Genomic DNA, 20,048 nt, shown 5'->3' on the forward strand with positions numbered 1-20,048 from the left:
AGCCAGTTCCTTACAACCAGAACATCCCCTTTAAAAAAAAAAAAACAAACCAAAAACCAAACCAAACCAAAAAACCCCCAAAAACCAAAAAACACCAAGGTGAAAAATAAAAAGGGAGTTAGGGCAAGCCAGGAAGTGAACACTACGTACCTTAATCTCATTGATGATTTGGGAGGGAAATGGAGCACAGTGCTGACAGCCTGGAGGGCAGTCCCTTCTCAACTCCAGAGCATACTCGCCAGGCAAGGGAAGTCCTGGGACTTTCAGCATTCTGTTGAAGGTTGCCTTGACTTCTCTTTTGATGAGTGCTACAAAGAACAGGGAACAAATCCTGTCTACTTCAGCTTTTCTCTCCAGCAAGGCAGGCAACTATTTCCAAACACTACTCTTATTAGCCTCTCATTCCGAGGGCCATGGGGAATGAGGAAAGGACAGTTTACACTTTCAAACCCCTCTCACTCTGAGCTCCCATTATATTTAATGGGCAGAAGCACAGGTGCAGAGAGTGTTAACCCACAGCTCTAAAAGGCAGCCACCCATTACCATCAGGTAGTACTGGCAACTCGTCTCATTTTCCATCAAAATATTTCAGCAGATTTAATGAACACAGTAGCTAAGCCAGGAAGCAATGCCAAAGTAGAAAGCTGAATCAGCGTGACCATACCAGTTCAACCACTGTGCCCATGAAAGCCATATGTTTTCTACCAAAATAAGTTTTGACCAGCATCCAAAACACTAAACTCCTACTGCTGCAAATGGTGCTCGATATTCTTCCGCAGATTCTTGGCACAACTTCCTGAAACTATGGGTTTTCAGAGATTCTGAAGAGTTGCCAGGGCACTATTACAGAGTATAAGGACTACAGTTGCCTTCAGTGTGCTGAAAACACACCCAGTCCAAGAGGTGTTTGTTTTACAGAAGATTTCAGAAGCATTCTGTACATGTGGACCACAAGGTGACTTGAGAGAGCAGCCGTCTGTATCATATGTTTGAAGTGCTAAGACAACTTCAGCCTAGATGACATTTTCAGAAGAAGCTTTCCACAGCATTCATTCTCACCATCCTACGAGCCTCCATAACTAAAAATCACTTACATGGGCCAAGCCTGAAAAATCCCTGAAGAAGGTTCTTGGAGCTAGAAATCATTCCTCTTATTCCTAAACAAGGAGGGACAGAGCAACTGCATGCTTCCCACTAAAAGAAAAATGAGTGGGACCAAGTACTTTATAACACTGGAATAAATTCTATCCCTTGATCTCAGAAAGGTTAGAAGTCCCAATTCAGGGTGAGGAGACTCACCTGCAATGTTGGCAGAAAGCCAGCCACAGGCTTTCTCAGTAGCCAGTTCCACTGCAATGTCTTCTGCACTACTTAAAACCTTTACGGGGAGGATAACAAGTGATAGGAGATTTACTACCAGCCACAGCACTATAGTCAGCAAGAAGTCAGAAGGAAGTCTAGAGGGAAAAAGCTTAATTTTGGCATGCAACATTTAAACAGAGCACCACCACCTCTGTGGGAACTGCTACTCTGAGCAATAGGACTGACCCATTTTGATTTCCCAAACCTCACCAACCCTGTACAAACCCCATCAACTTCTGGGGAAGCTGATGCTAAAACAAAAGCATTATCCTTGCAAGATGAATGCAATTTAAACACCATTCTAGTCTCAACAGTTAGCTATTGGCTAGATTATCACTTTAGCCAGAATATCCAAGGCAGCCTGTCAAGAGGTGACTCTCCTTAGCTATTAGTCCTCACATGGGGGCATCAATAGATGCCATTGTCCTAAGCTATTATGGGATAAGTGAAGCAGCAATGGAAAAATGGTAACGGTCTAGACTTAAAGTCAAGGCCTTTAGTATGTTTTAGTGAAAATACATACTGCTGCAGATGTCTCTTCTGGCAATAACACCCTTACCGCCTCCGGACCCTTCTTTTTGCAAAATCTGCAAGAAAAGAAAGAAAACATGCCACAGGATTAGTCAAAGTTCTTGGGCAACACTCAGAGGTTCATTACCATAGGAACTTTCACACACTCTCTTACAGACAAAACCAGTTGGAAGACTGCAGTGAAAGAAGTCAGACCAAAAGAACCAGACAAGGAAAAAGCAATTACAAGCCACCAAGCTGCAATACTCAGTTTTCCAAAGAGGGGAAATACAATAGCTGCGGTGGATGTCCGTTTGGAGCTGGATGCAGAGGGACACACAGCACCTTTATTCCTTCCTACAAATATGGCATTAACTGGCTGGAGGCACAGCAGACAGTCACCTAAGAAGAGCAGAGGTCAGGGTTTATAATTACCAGAACCTGAGCATGACAGGCCAAGCCGAATTAGGCTTATAGATTCCACAATAAGAAGAGACAGGAAGGCACAAGTTTAAATAACTTTTCCTCCTTACTCTCTGCCTTTGATGAGTGCCTGGGCCCCTTCCTCATACAGATGAGCGCACACCTCTTCAAGCAGCTTGTCATGATTAGCATCCTCCTCCCTCACTTTATCCTGCAACATGACTTCAGCCCTTTGAACCAACTCTGCTACCAGTGTCGCCCTGTAAAAACAACCAAGAACAATCACAGACTGAAATCGATACAACAAACAGTGCACACTAACTATAATGAGCTGTTTCCCCCAATTTAGGAGGATACCCATCTCTCTCAGGCACAAATGCAATAAAACACTCTGCTAAAAAAGAATTAGTCACACTGCGTTTAGTACTGTACCATCTCCTTGTTCTTTTTGTAAGGAAGAAAGCAGCAATGAAGATATCAAAGTAGTACTAAGAGTCAAGAGTCAAAAGCCTTTAGGTTTTAATAGAAACATATATGGTTAACAGGTATCTTTTCTGGCAGCAATACCCTTATACTCTCAATGGATAGTGGTCAGAAGCTCAAAGATGTCAACAGCAGCCCACTACAATCAGCATTCCTTGTGGACTGATACCGTTTAATGTCTTCAACAAGTACCTGTACAGGCTGGGGTGTACTGGCTAGGGAGCAGCTGTGCAGAAAAGGATCTGGGGTTCCCAGTAGACAAGCTAAATGAGTTAGCAATGTCCAAAGAAGGCCAACCTTATACCGGGCTGACATCAGCAACAGTGCAGCCAGCAAGTCAAGGGAAGTTACTGCCTGCCTCGCCACTGTGAGGCTGCATCTGGAGTACACTGCCCAGCTTTGGGACCCCGGTACAAGAAAGCCATTGACAATCTGAGTGACTGCAGGAAAAACAAAAACAAAACAAACAAACAAAAATTAAAAAAAAAAAATAACTAAGATAGCTGGGATGCTGGAGCACACAACCAACAAAGAGACTGGGGGAGCCAGTTTCACTTAGCCTGGAGAAGAGAACGTGAAGGGAGAAGGAAGGGTTATAGAGAAGACAGAACAATGCTTCCAGGAAGTGCACAGCTAAAGGTTGACAGGCAACATGCACAAGCTGGAACAAGGGAAATTCTGATATGATATAAGGAAACATTTTTCACAAAGCCTGGGAAAATTAAGCATTGGAACATGGTACTAAGAGGCTGCTGAATCCCCATCCTTAGAGACTTTCACAACTCAGCTGGAAAAGGTGTCAAAGCAATCTGACCTAACTTGAAAGCTGGCCCTGCTTTAAGCAGGGGTTTGGATCAGATGACCTCCAGAAGTCCCGTCTGACCTGAGATTTTCCTATCATTAGCAAGAATGTTCTGAAAGGGATATAAAGTCTCAAAATGCTGTATTACATTCACATTCCAAGTGTCCCACAGTCATATAACCCTTCTCTTTGCAACCCTTCACAAATTCCCCTCTATGATGGCAATCAGATGTTGCTGGACCCCACTGTCATAGCTTTATATAGCCTTGGCGTTCTGCTATACAGCATACTCTGAGGGAAGCTTTCTTTCCCCCATACACACAATTTTAATGGATCAACTCTTTCCCTCATTAGTGTAAAGTTACTTCTTAAGTCACAGAACAGATCACCAGCACTTACTTGATGTGCTTAACACAGTTGGATCCCACCCTCTCTGCCACAAATTCAACTGTTCTCCGTAGGGAGGGAGGCTGGTTGTGGAAGAAGGCCTGTTCCAACTCTACCTGTTCAAGAGAAAAGTGCTACAATTGACTAGAGCACTCCACCCAGATCCTCCTCTCCTCAACACAGGAACTGACAGAAATACCATCTGGAATTGTGCGAAAAGGCATGCAATTTGCCTACACTAGAACCTTCTGCTACTGTAGCATTCAGCATCCCTGTAAAATATTTGCTCCCTCTCCCTATTTCCTTCTAACCATTTAACCCAAAGCTCATTATCACGGTTTATGAAGCTACAAAAGCAAATGCCCAGTAAAGGGAAGAATGGGAGAGTTCTGACAGCACCTACTAGTAGTGAGTCACCACATAGGGTTTGTTTTTGGAGAGAAAGGATCCTCTAATTACAGGCTGGTAATCCTGTAGGCTCCTACACAGTTCCTTCTTTCGGTGGAAAGCGTGGTTACAATCTAACCAAAACAGAGTATGAGAAACATACCAAAATTTTACATTAAAGAAGAGGCAGGCAGAGAAACAGGCTAGTTGTTCCAATTGCAAGAATGTTTACTGAACTTATCTGGATTTCAACACCCACATGGTATCCCAGCCACATGGCTATACCAGAAGAATGAGGAGTAAAGATACCCATCTGTTAAACACAATATTCCCTGCTGCCTAGGCCCATTCTTTTCTTTCCTGGCATTAGGATACCACTGTGTACCCTATCCTCACACAAGCAATTTCTCCTGCCGTTTCCCCTTGTGACTCCCTAATTTCATTACCTGCAGTTTCTGCTGTGTGACAGAAGCCCTCGGTGCCAAGGACTCTGCCGCCGTGGGAGTGATTTTCCTTATAAAGCCACCATTTTTTGCTCCACTGCCAGCCACAAAAGAGGCAAGTAGTTTCCGCAGCTCACCTGTACAGAAAAACATGCAAAAGCAGTCATAGTCCCCGTAAGCAAGGGAACAAATCAAAAGCCGAGAGAGAGACTTTCACATTATCAGTCCTGTTTCCAGAGCAGATTCTCTCAGCTTCTGCGAAAGCTGAAGTTTCAGAAAAGCTGAGGGGCATTCCACCCATTTAACTGGAAGGGCAGAGCAAGGCAAGCAAGTCTCTGAAGATAAAAGATGTGGCTTTCAAAAAGCTCCCTGGCACATAGGACTTGTGCAGAAGGATCAGGGAGCAGTCATTTCTTTGCATCCCTTTTTAGGGATGGAAGCAGGAACTGTAAGGTCTACAAGGACAACAAGGCAAGCAGAGTTGCACAAAATTCCAACAGGGTCAGGAAAAAATACCAGGGGAAAAGCCTGAAGATATGTTCAACCCCTAGAAGCTTTTGTGATGCAGGTTTAACATAGAGTTTTCCTAGCAGCTAAGTCCCAAGAAGCAGAGCACCATCCCACCGTCTGGGATTCTATTGTCTACAGAGGTGGATTTCACCAATGGCAGTCTGATCCCAGGAAAAAGATATTTCAAACAACCACCTGATAAAGCACCAGGGCACAAAAAGATTCCTCCCCTCTGCCTGGCAGCAGAACTATGCTGAAGGATCAAAGCATTCCTCACAGTAGAAACACCTCTCCCTATACCTAGGATGGAAAAGTTGTACACTTACTCCTTATAATGCTTCCTTCCAGTTTGTGAAGGATGAGTTCCCCTGTCCCTCTGTATTCAAGCTCTGTAGATCAAATATCCTGACTGTGTAGCCTCCCTCCCCCAGCTTCACCAGATACTATTCACAGCTGCATGAGCTTCTGCAATACAGCTTTTTATCAAGGTTGACTCATACACAACTGAGACCTGAAGTTGTGAAGAGTGGTAAGAAAGATGATCTGACTCCTCACAGTACCAAAGGACAAATAAAAATAAATAAATAAAAATAAATATATACTAGCATATTTTATTTATATAGCAAATATAAATAAAACACTCACCAAGATAGGGACAGCAGGTATAAAGCAACTGCTGATCCACCAAGGGTACAGAGTCCTGGTGAGAAAAGGAAGGAAATGCTGAAAGGACACAGCAGGAAAGAAACAGTCTTCAGCAAGTCAGAAATCTCATACCTGTGGTCACAGGCAGGTTTCAGACCTGCCTTTCCATGAAAACAACAGAAATAACTGGATTCCAAATCCACAGTAAAATTATGAACTTTGCAGCTCAAGTGTTCAGTCCAGCCTTGTAACACACACTGAGTGCTCTACATTTAGTTAGAGTAGCTCAACCTTTGCTTCTGATCACTGTCAAAGCCCAGCTGAAAGCTGATGGTTACAGAAGGGAACCAGGACTGTTGCCACAGCTGCTACTCATAAAAGAGAAACCTACCCATGGAGGAGAATGAATGAGGCACATCTGCTATGCATTACACCTCCACGGGTGTCTTCACCCAGTCTCACTGGAACACCACACTGTGGAGTAATGTCACCCCAGTATTACACAGCACAGCCAGAGGCATGAGAGGAAAAGCAACTTCAGATCCCATCCACGCGGGCAGTGTGTACTGCACTCATTTGGAAAAACAAAAAATCAGTTGATCTCTGCATCTTATCTCTGCCACTGAAGAGGGTGCAAAACAGAACTTTCTAATTAGAACAAGATACACATATATCTTAGCAAACATACTGCTCATTTTTCAAGTAATACTATGTATTCTCTTGCATGTCTAGGAGTTATCTGAAACATGACATGCCATAAACTCACCTCCTTTTCTGCTTGCTCACTCTTTTCAGTTCAATTACTCTTTATCATGCAACTGGAAAACAGGTAACTCCAAAGACAGCAACCTTGCTCTTATAGTCCCATCTTACTATTTGAGTTCACCATTCCTACTATTTATTTCTGGGAAGAACTACAGTTCTATCAGCTCACCTTGTACTGCAATAATCAGTGAATAGGAAAACAGCATCTGATCCTCCAGCATAACTTTGCACCTATTCTGCAAGCCATTGCAGCAGGTGAGATGGCTCCTGCCTGACAAAAGCCCCAGAGCTGCAACACATACGGTTTACAATCCAGGATGCAATGCAAATGAGGCACTTGGACAAACCAGGGCGTCACATCCATTGGCCTACATATGCTCTATGCAGCTGCAGTGAACCCAAGTTCCTGATAAAAATCTTAAACTCCTGAGGCCATGGTAGGTCCACCGTCATCCACAGATTCAGAGGACATGCTACTGCACTAACTCACCAAAGCCTGAGCAGATGTCACAGTATCCATCATCAATCCCTCCTGCCTGACATCAGTGGTAAAAAACAACTCTTCAGGGACTGATGGAACCTGAAACAGAAACCCTAGAAGTTACAACCCAAACAGCAGTCAGCAACTTACACCATTTCTGATAAAGAAGATAGTAAAATCTCACCAACCTCCCACCCACAAAAAAACTAGCACTAAGGATCCTCTCTGCCCTAAGGAGAACGTTTCCATAAAATTAAAGATTTAGTTTGATCACAATAAAATAAGCCACCTTCCTTACCCTCCCATATAGCATCTTTCACCTTTTCAACAGGTTCCTGCTAACCAGTTACCTTGCTTCCAACTGAAGGCACAAAAGGATTTTAAAAGTTCATCACACACCATCCCTTTATCAGACAAAAAATTCCCCAGTAATTCAAGGCTGCCAGCTAGAACTCCATCTTTGTGACAAGAGCTGCTAGCTAGTTCTAACAGGAATCAGCTGTCAATTTGCTTACAAGGATGCAGATTTAAAAGTACAGAATGTGTTTCAGCAGCAATTAGAATTTGCATTGAAAAAAAAAAAATGTTGCTTCACACAATTCCACTAAAGGAAAATAATTCTCCATTAGAATACAGAGGATTCTTTAAACCCCACACTAGTGTAAAAAAACCCAACAAAACAACAAACTTCTGTTTTGCAGTGTTTTAACTCATTTCAATACTATTTTCTATCGAGTTCTGTACCCTGCTTTTACTTCAGGGAAGAGCTGTGTGCACACAGGAGACTCTACCTGAAAAAGCCAACCCAGAACTGCAAGGATCAGCAGTTTGTTCAGGAAACTCATCTCCTTATCTTCAGAAAGCACCATTAACCTGCCATGCAGCAAAAGCAGCAAGAAAGAGTGTTAGATTTCAGTAGCTCAATTTTCATTAAGGAAAAAAAATCCCAAACCACTCACTTTCTAATTACACTATTTGTCACCACGTACACATCGCCTACTTGTCCTCCTAAAGAGTGGAGAGCAAGCTCTACTTTTTTGTATGTATGCATCTGAGTAACACGGTGTTTTAAGTTTACACTGGAAAAGCCAGTGTTAAGTAGCTCTCTAGAATGTGCTTCGAATTTTCCTCATGTATATAAGAAAGAAAACTAGAGCATTATTTAGGCATGGGAGACCTTGAAGGTTTAAGGTTCAAATTCAAGGTTTAAAATTCACAGCTGCAGATGTAGAATGAGTGAGTGGGGATTTTAAGAATTTTGTTTACTTAATGAAAAAACACATATTTAAATCAAATATTAACCTCTGAGTTTAGGATGTGCTCCCTTTGCAGCCTTATGTAAGATAAGAAGTGCTCATGATTTGCACAAAAAAAAAAAAAAAAAAAGTACTTTTATAAGAATCTCAAACTAGGGCCGGCATGCATTCTCAAACACCAGGCACTTCAACTAAGCAAGCAAACCTTCACAGAAAAGTTCTTAACAAATATCCTTTCCCCGGCTCTTACCTGTATACCTGCAGCAAGAGACAAAATACTTTCCTGTAGTAATGAAGGAAAGGAGCAATATGATCCACAAGGGAAAGGTACTCCACAATCCAAGGAATAGTGAGGATAGAACGTTGATCCCGAATAGATTGTCTCAGAAGCTTCAATACATCCAGTACAGGCAGGGTCTTAATGGACAACAGAAGTTAAAGCAGCAGCTTGAAGTTACCTTTTGATACTTAAAGAAAAACTCTGTCATGACTTTTCTTTCTAGGATTTCATCTTCTGTACAAATAAGAGGTGACTTTCTGGCTAATGAAAACATTTCTTTGCACACAAGCAGAGGTAAAAACCACACTACGATGGCAACCAGAGGTCCCACTGGGCCTTTCAAAAGTAAGGCTATAAGCCTGACTATGTACAAGTGGAGTCAAGTACCCCCGCTTCCTTGCATTCAGTATGACACACTGCTAGGAGATGGGTGCAAAACTAACAAAACCATTCCTGGTAGCTGGACTTTTACATTACAAATACAAGTCTTCTTAGCTAGGTCAGAGTTCTGGTATGACAGCCCCAGATTATCAGAAATAACAGAAGACTGAGTACCTCACCATCAGTGCATTGCTCCCTCTCTTTTAGCTTACATAAACTCTTCTTTCCTTTATTCCCAACCCCAGAACATGCAGTAGAGGCATAGAACAGTATGGGATGGGAACAGGGTTCCCATCCCAGGAACCACTGGCTCGCTTTGAAAGGGCATAACAATTCATAATCTCCTCCTTGGATTAGAAAATCTGCCTGTCAAGCAAAAGGCCATGTTAGAGTTCTTAAAAAGAGTTTGGTTTCTTACTTGGTTTCTTAACGCTACTGCAGAGTCTTGCAAGTCTCTAGTTGGTTGCTCCACAGTGCGATACGGCAAGAAAACAAGAAACCCCAGGAACTTGGCGAGGAGTCGCAAGCTTAACAGCACCACAGTGAAACGCTTCTTTTCATCCTGAAATGAAGAAAAGCAAGCTGGTGCAATGCTACCCCAAACTGGCAAAGCAACTACCTATGCTAAACTTCTACTCCCTTCATGTGAAAGGACCACATAGCTTCATCACTGCTTTTAATAAAGATAAGTTTCCAAAATACATATTTATAAAGCATTGTAAATTGCTTCTGCCTCCACTGCTTCACTTACAGTGAGAAGAGATTAATCCAAGAGCTTTCTAAAACAAGCAGCTGCTCAATCACATCTTCTTATTAACAACTTTGGAGTCAATGAGAGGGCAGAGAGCTAATCTCATGTTGCCTCCTTTATACCATTACTGCTCTGCAAGTTTTCATGAACCTTTGGCTGCTACTTTGCTAATAGACTGTAAGCTTTGACACCTCTGATAGGTATAGATGAGTGAAGAAACACCTGAACAGGCAGGAACAGGCAGGACTACAAATTCATTCTAACTAAAATCTTTCTACATGGAAAAGTAACAAGGAGCTATTGCAACTGAGTGTAACAACTGGACTCAGTTATTTCATTGATATAACACAGGGCACTAACAACCTAAGAGGCAGCTTCTCACTTTTCAAACTATTGTGCATCATCTCTTATGACATAGTTCTATGAAGCACCTTGAAGCATGCAAGTAAATAGCAAGGGGCTCAGACATCCATAACCAAGTTGCAGAGTTACGACAAAACCAAACGAAGAAGCTCTTGTCCTGCAAATACAGCAGTGGAAGCTCGAGGCAGCTCACAATCAAGCCAGTAATTCTTTGGGTACAGCAGCAGTTCAGGGAAATTCCTGCCACATCTGTCTGCAAAAAACAAGCTTACCTGTTCATCCATATCTGCTTCCCCATCACTGTGCTCATGCTCCACCAGAGTAAGGCCATCCAGTTCAAGTATCTTCAGGCACAGACTATCCATCAGGTGCTGATTGAACTGGTAACTTCAGCAAAAGATGATGATGAGTCAGACTGGGCTGAAAACAGCAGTAAAACCTCAACTAACACACTGCGAAATGTCAAGCTTGTCTCATGAGTTGTATCAAGCACCAGCAGACACCCAGTGTAACAGACTGAAGACAAGCAAGCAAGGGACTAGTACTGGCTGACCCCCTTCTTTTCCACTCTTATTTTGTACTTTTTCAAACAGATGCTATTTAGCAAGTCGCAGCATAAGGATAATAATATGGATCTGTCAAAGCAAGAAGCTGTAAAGTAACTGAACTTAAGATTCAAATCTCCCATAGATTACAACTCCTCCATGCTGTGGATTGTGAAAAACTCTTTAAACAAAACCATGAACCTGGCTTCATCCTCTAACGCCTTAGCTTCATGCACTACCACACAAGAAACACTCGGCCAGTCCAGTGCCCTTGCTACGCTGCACTGCATGCCGTGGCACTGGGAAATGCTGATGGCCTGTGACAATATATAATGGTTTTATAGAAGGAAAATTATTACCATATAGCCTAGCCTAATGCAGCACACATACACACAAACACATTCTATGCTCCAGACAGAACCTGCTTATTAACGTGTTCACCATGAGTGCTGGCCAAGAACACTAAGTGTGGTATTACGCAGCTTAAAACCATCTCTGATACGCTCTGCCTAGGTTACACCATGCCCCAAGCTCTCCGGACAACTCCCCACTGCAAGAGCAACATGCTGCTGTTCCCCACTCGCCCACACACCACGCACTCATTCCGCTTCACCAAGGAAACAGCAGCCACGGTCAGCTAACCTTCCTGCGCTGAGGATGAAGTCCCTGAAGAACTGCTGGCACCCTGGGAACGAAGGGGGTGGACAAGGTCCTCTGATGCTCTGAGGAACGACAAACCTTTCCTGCAGCCTCTTCAGACGGCTCAGATTATCAGAACCCAGCATATTAAGGACATCCTGGTCTGGGGTGTCTCCCCAGCTTGCACCACCACCAATAGGACCTTTACACATCTTCAAGAGACAGAAAGAGTAGTGAGGTGGAATATTTGTAATAAGGCATCGTTTCACTTCATCTCTCACCCCACATATTCTACCTCCCTCACAAGATTTTGTTTTAGGAGTAATCCAAGCATGGCCTTTTTAGGCTGCTCACGTACAGAAGATCTCTTTTCCTTATGCCATAATATGCTACCCACCTCGGCCATAAATAGCCTAGAGATCTTGAGAGGTGGAATTCCGATCCTATATATCTAACTCAGGCACATCTAGCAGACTACATCTAGATGTGTGGAGAGAACACCTATCACTCGCGTGGTCTTCACGAACCACTCAGTAGGATCTTTAGCCCAGTCTCCAAGGGCCATGATACTGCACTATGCATTCCCAGACCAGATTTTCCTGGAGTTTCCACAGAGTTAAATAAAGTTAAAAAATGAATGTTCCCCTCCCCCAAACAGATAGATACTACTCAAGACTCAAAGAATCACAGAATTGCAAAACTGTTTAGGTTGGAAGGGACCTCTTGGATCATCTAATCCAAACCTCTTGCTTAATCAGGACCAGCTACAGCAGGTTGTCCAGGACCATGTCCAACTGGGTTTTGAATGACTCCACAGACTGGAACTTCACAACCCCTCTGGGCAACCTGTTTCAGTGTTTGACCACTCTCACAGTAAAGAACACCCTTGTGTTCAGATGGAATTTTCTTTTTCTCAATTTGTGTCCATTGCCTCATGTCCTGTCAGTGAACAGTACTGAGAAGGATCTGGCTCCCTCTTCTTCTTTCCCTCCCATCAAGTATTTGTACACAGTGCTAAGATAACCTGGAGCCTGCTCTTCTCCAGACTGAACAGTACCAGCTCTCTCAGCTTCTCCTCATATGAAAAATGCTCCAGTCAACCTTAATCATTTATGTGGCCCTGCGCTGGACTCGCTCTAGTTAGCCTGTATCTTTCTTGTACTGGTGAGCCCAAAACTGGACACAGGACTCCAGATGTAACCTAACCAACACTGAGTAAAGGGAAAAGATGACTGCATACTCCTACATCCAAGTCAGGATAGTTTTAATGTGAGAAATCATACTAAAAAGAAACATTTAACTACTTATATCAAGCAAACAATTACTAGGTCCATTTATTCCAAACTCAGCATCCTCCCCTCCCAAAAGATCTTGTTACACTTCCCAACCTTTAAATTATCAGGCCTCAACACAAATCCTCAGTCTAGGTTCTTTTCTGCATGAGTATCATAATACACACAAGATTCCGCAAACCATTTTCTGGTCAGACACATCAGATTCATTGAAGACTCCTACTTATCAGTTTAAATCTTTGGTTACCCTTGTGAAACCCTGCAGTCTTCATTAAGAAGGCACAGATGTAAAGGAGAAATACAGGACCTAGGACTAATTAAATCCTGTTGATGCAACAAAGTCCATCTCACCTCTTTCCCACAATCTCCCTGAGCATACACATCAGACAGGACACTGATGCAAATTCAGACTACACACTAGGGGAATTTTCAACATTCCAACAGCTCGCAACTTCCTGGCAATGTGTGTGGGCTAATACTCAAGGCGGGTTTTGTGTCTGCTTTCCTCTCCAGAAGGAACCCACCAATAAGCCAGCCATTTATAGAGAGTACAGTGAAAATCTATACTCCAATCAGAAGCATCTTTTCTTTCTTCATTCTTTCAGTTACAGTGAAGTCAGACAATGCTTGAAACTGGCCAAAAAACCCCTGTAAACTACCACAGCAATACTATATCAAAAAGAGGCTGTTGCAGTGTTACACAGAAGAACCAGAGACTCTTTGCAGGTAGTACAGTCATGTTGCTAATGAACATAACTGTGAACCTCTGCATTTGATACGTGTCAAAATAGATCCTTAAAATTTCTAAAAATTTTAACTGTTCTAAAATAAGAAGGTCAAAGTAAAAAAACATGAAGAATTAATTCTTACAGCTCATGATGTGCTCAGGGTGCCTTATCCCTGACTTACACAGAGTTCATCAGTAATTTATCACTGATATATATTTCTGGAAAAGGAAGAAAATTCCCATCCTGAAGACTTGGCTCTCCCAAAAAGGTTTCAATAGGAAAATCTCAAAGAGACTGGCAAGATACAGTTTGTTTTCTCAGGCTGAGGAAGGATCAAATCAGCCTTGATGTATATCTTCATGAAAAAAAACAAGTCATTTACCTGGATAAGCTGTTTCTGAAAGAGCCTGGCAAAATGGCTGTGGTTGCAGGTTGCAGACAGGTGAGCCATCATGGCCCTGTGAAGGAAAACATCACAAAATGCTGACTGGATCTCTGTGGTACAAAAAAGTGTTTTAACCTCAAACTATACCAAAAGCATAAAATAACTGCTTTTAAGAAAGCGATCTCCAAAGGCCACTGCAAAAAGCAACATCTTTACAACCAGGTTTCCCAAGCACTGAGCCCCATCTGCTGACCGGGAAAACAAAAATTCTCCCTGAGCACCTGCAGAGCAAACACAGCTCTAGAGATAAAAAGAGAATCTCTTCCTTTCCTGCAATAACGCTGTTATTTAGGAAGAATATTTAACTCATTCAGCTCCCACTCTTCCCTGGGCAGAGCAGTGAGTTGAGAGTTCACACATGCAAGTAAGAAAACAGCAATAGCAGTACTTCTGATGCCCAAAGAGAAGGAAAATTTCTCAGTTTAAATTTCAGCCTTGTTTTGCTCCTGCGGTGAAAAGTCACCTTCATACATGTAACTTGAGTAGACTGGTGGTTAAGACTAACACAGAAACCCACAAGGCAACTGCTTTCAAAACCCTCAGTTACTTTATGTATACTCTATTTTGATAAAGCAATAAATTAATAAAAGTTTGCTTTCCATAGAAAGAGCCACAGTTGTCTTGTTTTCAGAGCCAATACACTAGAACCCCCCTGAAATAATTAGAAGAGCTAAGAGCTTCTGAACATATAACACACTTCTCCACGCTTAAGAGGAGTGGGGCATTGGAAACATGAAATGCACACACAGGCATGTACAATGACAATTGTACAGACCACAATGACAGACCACAACATACAGCTTGTGAGAGTGACTCTTTCTGTGATTATGAACAGGGAAAGAGCTACACCAAGACTAATCAAATTAGGCCCTTGCCACTTATGGCTTGTTTCTTTAAGGTAACAGTTGATACTTTTAAATATAGAAGCAAGTTTACACGGACAGTATCTTCCAAGGAGGACAGCTCTGTACAGATTAGTGCAGAAGACCATTAGGAAGAACATGGAACTTACGATGCTGAGTCTAGTATGCTGCACCAGCAATTCAGCTACATTAAAGAACTAGCTGAAGTTGCATAGCACTCCTACCTAATCTTGTTGCCCAGAACTCTTTCAAAGTCCCAGCCAGTTTTTTCATGGTTATCCTCCCATTCACGCAGCAGTTCATAAAAGATATCCCTGTGAATCAAGATATTTAAGGGTATGAATTCCTACTCTTCAAAATCTGAAGTAACAACAACTGAGTATTCTATTGCTCCCAAGTTCCCCAGCAAGAATCTAACTCAGATTAAATAACTCGAGTCTCTGAGCCACTCAGATACCTTTGCAAAACTCATTAATGTTAGCGGTACTTCAGCGAGTTTCCGTTTTCCATGTCTTTGACAGCAAGTGCTTAAGCTTGTTATGCCCAAGCTCTGACAGAATGACCAAAACACCCATTATCAGACATACTGAAGACTGAGAGGCAGGAAAGAATAAGCCACATGAAATACTACCTATGAGGAGAGAAAAAAGGACCAAGACAACCTGCCATTCTGCCCTCACCCTGATGCTGCAAGCATGGAGGGAGGTGGCAGGAAGAATAAAAGCATACCAGATTTATATGCAGAAGCAATCCAGTAGGTTGACACACTGTACTGGCATTTACCAGAAGTCTCAATAACTCCTGAAGAATTAGGCTGTTCTCTAAAGACATTAAGCATTTAGCTCCTGCAGTCAATATGGACAAAGACTTCTTTTTTTTTTTTTTAAATCAAGATTTTTCTACAGCATGTAGCATAAATGAGACATTCTTAATATCCTTTGTTCACAATCATGGAAAGATTATCCCCTGTGAGCTATACAGTAACGGTAGAAGAAACTTACCTTTGTTTCTTAAATATGTGAAATGCTCTGTCACTGGGAAAGTTAGAGCGATTGTCAGTTTCTGGCTGGAAAGAAACAGATTGTACAGAGCATGGCAGCAGGAGAGACACCTGTTAAGAAAATAAAGGTAGCCATTAGACTAACATAAGTCTCTAATTTATCCAACAATGAGAGACCTAGAAAAAGCAGGGAAAAGATGGGATGAGGAAACCAAGTATCACTAGTTGAGTTGCTCAGACACTAGCCATTTCCCAATTGTTAACTGCTAGTAAACACCAACAGTTGTACAACCTACATTACACTTCAGAAGCATAATCACTGAACATTATGGGTGGAAGCATCTCGTCTCTCTCAGAAATCTCTGCAGAACAGATTGCAACCAGTATTGATACAGTGTGGAAAGAATGGTAAAGAATGGTCTGCAAACAGCCAAAGTGTACCTTCAATATAAGGCTCCAGAGAATGCAGGATAGTGGCTGGCAATTCCTGTGTTATTCTTCTTCCTCCTATTTGAAAAGCCTATGTCTTCAAGTAACAAGAGACCTTTATTTACAGCTTTAACTAAAAAGCTCAGCTATTGACATGCTCTAGTCTCAGAAAGCACACTGTACTTTCTTTGCCAAAAGCAATCTCCATTTTTAAAAGATGGATGAAACAAGATACAAAATACATTAAGGCAGGCATTCCTACCATCCAGCTTTAGTTCCCTAACTCAGATTATTAGATCAGGAAATCAGTTTTCACAGGCCGCATTGTCTCCTCTGAAGCTTCATTTGCCTAAAAGGAGTCTGTAGCTATGAAACAAATCCACTTCTTCCAAACTACATTCTGATAGTGCATCTAACTGAACATTTTTCTGGGATCCATGTTTATTAGATGAGAATCTCAAAAGCAAAACTTGACCCTGTCAAAGTCACTGGTTGAGGTCAGGGCCTGGAGCACAATGTAAGGCTAGCCAGCAGTGATTCACAGCTAACAAACATTGGACCTAGCAATTCACTCACCTGCTGACAAGAAAAAAAAGAGCACCTTTTAGACACTTGCCAAAGACAACATGACAAGATACTCAAAGTAGAAGGAATGAGATTTAACATCAAAGCCATCGCAAATAAAAGAGCAACAACACAAAGGTATGAAGCAATGTCAATTGAGGTCTTCCTATTTTTACCTTGGCTGTGCTGCTTTCATAAGCCTGCCTGAGCCTCTCGTGCAAGGTGGGAGAAAAAGATGCAATCCGTTCATTTTCAGCCAAGAGCTTCAGAGTCCCCTTTTCTAAACGGGAAATAATTCTGCCAAGACAACATGGATAAAACCCACAGACAGACAGACATAAACAACACATGATCAGACCTAAAGAAATGCTTATGCTCATTTTTTATGAGGCTACCAAGCAAAGAGTTCTAAGCCCCAGGCACCCAGTGTCAAATCCTACTGACATCTGTAGGGCCATTTTTTATTGCTCTCATCTCATGACTTTCCCATTCTTGCATAATCACACTGAAGTTCAGTAGACAGATCAGTGCAAGGAAAACTCACAGACATCCAAATCCAGGACAAGTGGTATGTTTTGAGGGAAAATTAACAACTCTATGCCTGTAAGTGGTAAAGCTCTAAAATCCAGGCACACTTGCTTCATCTCACACACATCTGCAGACACAAGCAGAGAAAAAAAAAAATATATTCAACTCACTCATACTGATAATCCAAGACTTGAACAGCAAAATAAACACAATTGTGCACACTTCGGAAATGCTGTCTCCCTGACGCATCTAAGGGGAAAAAAAGAAACATGAGACAACAGCACCTATCACAATTTATAAACTAAAAGACCAACAACTAGCTGTCAAGGAAAGTAGGAACTGTCATATCCAAAAATAGTCTTCCAAACAAGTATCCCATTTCCAGAAGTTCCCATTCCCTGTCACCTGAATAGACAAATCCTCCCATCCCTAGCCTTCCTATAATAAAGGCAACTGAATTGTTTAATGCCATATGGGAAAGAAAAGATTCCTTCTCAACGTTCTGGCCAACAGGTCCAGGACAAAAAGTAGACCAGCTGCAACCAGTCATCAGCTGCTGTTCCTGTAGCTGGAGACTTCATGTTCCTAATCTCAGCCATAACAATCAGCAAGTGGTAGAACAAAGGTCAATCAAATAGGTGCATCTAGAGGGGAGGGTTGTCTCATCTTAAAGCCACTCTTGTTTTTTATATCCATATCAAAGTACTAACTGCATCAAGCTTAAGTCTGAATTTGCCAAAAAACAAATGCAACAATTATGTATCTATATGGATGGATCCTGCACACTTGTAACCCAATCTTAAATTTAGGAAACACATAGCAGATCAACAGCACTTTTGAGTTGCAAGGACCAATGAAGGAGAGACTTTAGCATATCCATCCTTCTCTCTGAAAGTCAGTGTTAGCAAGCAGCTACAGCAAATCTCACACAATAGCAGAAAACTAGATTCAAACAGTATCTAGCAACCTCACTCTACCATATCGCAGAAGCACTTCCCATACATGCATGATTTTTGTCAGCATCTCAGATGAGTCCCACAGTGGTAATAAGGTGGTTTTATGGAATTTAAGACTAACTGTCCAAGCTAAAGGCAACTACTCTATATCACATTATCATTCCATGGAAGTAACATTCTTTCCACTCAATGCTATTGTTTACCTTTACTTCTTTCATTGACTTCAAGGTCACTATCCTCATCTTCTGCAGTAGAAGTGCCTTTAGATGTCAACAGCTGCAGAACAAAAAAGAGCTCCAGAAAAATATTTGGTACCAGGTTTTCTGGAAGAGAGGAAATGAGATACTAAAAGTGGGTATTCAGTATTGACCTGCATTAATAAATGAAGGTAAAAAGACAGATAACTGTTCAGTCAGCAAAGAACTCCCTCCCCACACAGCCACAGTGTAAATCAGTATGGGAATTACAGGAAAGATGCATTCAGGAAGGGTCTGGCTTCAGACAGGCCCATACAACTTCAGCCTACTGAAGCTCAGAGTACTGCATCAGGTTCATCTCCCTCCATAAACTTTTACCTAGTATCCATTTATTTTAATAATTGTGTTGGCTTAGTTTATTTTTCCAGATGTTTTTTGTTTGTACACTGTAACTGTCCCACAATTTTTGCTTCTCATCTACCTCACCCTCACAACACACATGCAAGTTCAAAGCTCAAAGAAAGATCAGTCTCACATCATTCAGGTCTTCACCTGCTATACATGATGAATAGAGCTGTGCCAGACACTCCAACTGTTTCTTGCAGGAAACCTTAGTAGGATTTGCACAGGTCACCAGATGGCTTTCAGCAGGAAGGCTAGCACTGCGAGTGTAGCTAGGCTTAGTAGGAGTGCCAGGATCAAGAGATATCCCTGCAGGAGAAGATGCCTGGTGCAGCAATTTGCATCTGAAATTCAAGAGCAACAACATACCATGTGACTGAAGATGATACCCAGCAGCCATGCAGCCAGAAGAGGTCTTTCCCTTGCAGTCTAGCATGAAGGAATTCCTGCAATAACTAACCATGTCATTTACACTGTCTAAAGCTGCTTTTAGCATGATAGTAATTTAACTCATCTTGCCCTTAACGAGAGAGGATCTTGGGGCTAACAATCAAAAGACTCAGAAGAATCATATTCAAATTCCAACTCTGCTAAAACAGTGTGGCACTTTGACCAAATTATCTAACTAACCTATGTTATTGCTTCTCACCTAAACTGGTATTTGTTAAGGACACAGAATCTGTTAGAGATCAGGTCCTAAAAAAAATTTTTGTATGTACAATTTCTGACAGCTAGACACTTTACAAAATCTGTGAAAATAAGGTTCACATCCATACCTTCAGATATATTTGTAAGTTAATGACACCCTGAGAAGATCCGATACCACTCAGTGGAAAGGCAATGCAAGAACTGATGAAATCCCATACTGGCAAGTTAAACGACAAAAGGAACAAGCTACTTTAATTGCTGGATTCTAAATCAACAATGATCACTCAGTTAAATAAATAGATATTGTAAAAAAATATACCTACGGAGGTCATCCAAAATGCAGCAGCAGAGTGGCATACGTAAGACACATGAGAAACAGGAAAAAAGCCAGTAACAGCAATATCAAATTATTTTTAAAGATCCCAATGGAACATCCACACTTGGCACATCACACCACCTCTTACCACACTGTCCCAAAGTAAAATCTTTAAAAGTCACTTTAAGGGCCATGGGGAAGACAGAAATGTTTTTAACGGCAGCAAAGAACTTTTTCTATTGGCCTATTTCTAGTGGAACTGCTGCA

At 41.8% G+C, this 20,048-nt stretch overlaps 1 protein-coding gene across 2 annotated transcripts in view; it reads right to left on the minus strand.

Moving 5' to 3' along the window:
* Positions 1-20,048, minus strand: part of CDAN1 (codanin 1) — a 34,430-nt gene that overhangs the window by 6,802 nt on the left and 7,580 nt on the right. For both annotated transcript variants that reach the window (XM_072865608.1, XM_072865609.1), the window contains exons 4-23: positions 18,968-19,161; positions 18,422-18,541; positions 17,433-17,511; positions 16,911-17,031; positions 15,743-15,852; positions 14,966-15,055; positions 13,816-13,891; positions 11,417-11,625; positions 10,502-10,616; positions 9,534-9,677; positions 8,705-8,871; positions 7,990-8,071; positions 7,208-7,297; positions 5,953-6,007; positions 4,801-4,934; positions 3,980-4,083; positions 2,406-2,555; positions 1,886-1,949; positions 1,300-1,378; positions 151-308 (exon numbers count right to left, since the gene is read on the minus strand). In XM_072865608.1, coding sequence (XP_072721709.1) covers positions 151-308; positions 1,300-1,378; positions 1,886-1,949; positions 2,406-2,555; positions 3,980-4,083; positions 4,801-4,934; positions 5,953-6,007; positions 7,208-7,297; positions 7,990-8,071; positions 8,705-8,871; positions 9,534-9,677; positions 10,502-10,616; positions 11,417-11,625; positions 13,816-13,891; positions 14,966-15,055; positions 15,743-15,852; positions 16,911-17,031; positions 17,433-17,511; positions 18,422-18,541; positions 18,968-19,161 — 2,341 coding nt within the window. The remainder of the gene's footprint in view (positions 1-150; positions 309-1,299; positions 1,379-1,885; positions 1,950-2,405; positions 2,556-3,979; positions 4,084-4,800; positions 4,935-5,952; positions 6,008-7,207; positions 7,298-7,989; positions 8,072-8,704; positions 8,872-9,533; positions 9,678-10,501; positions 10,617-11,416; positions 11,626-13,815; positions 13,892-14,965; positions 15,056-15,742; positions 15,853-16,910; positions 17,032-17,432; positions 17,512-18,421; positions 18,542-18,967; positions 19,162-20,048) is intronic.

Source organism: Ciconia boyciana, chromosome 6 (assembly GCF_034638445.1).
Source record: "Ciconia boyciana chromosome 6, ASM3463844v1, whole genome shotgun sequence".
Classification (NCBI taxonomy): Eukaryota; Metazoa; Chordata; class Aves; order Ciconiiformes; family Ciconiidae; genus Ciconia; species Ciconia boyciana.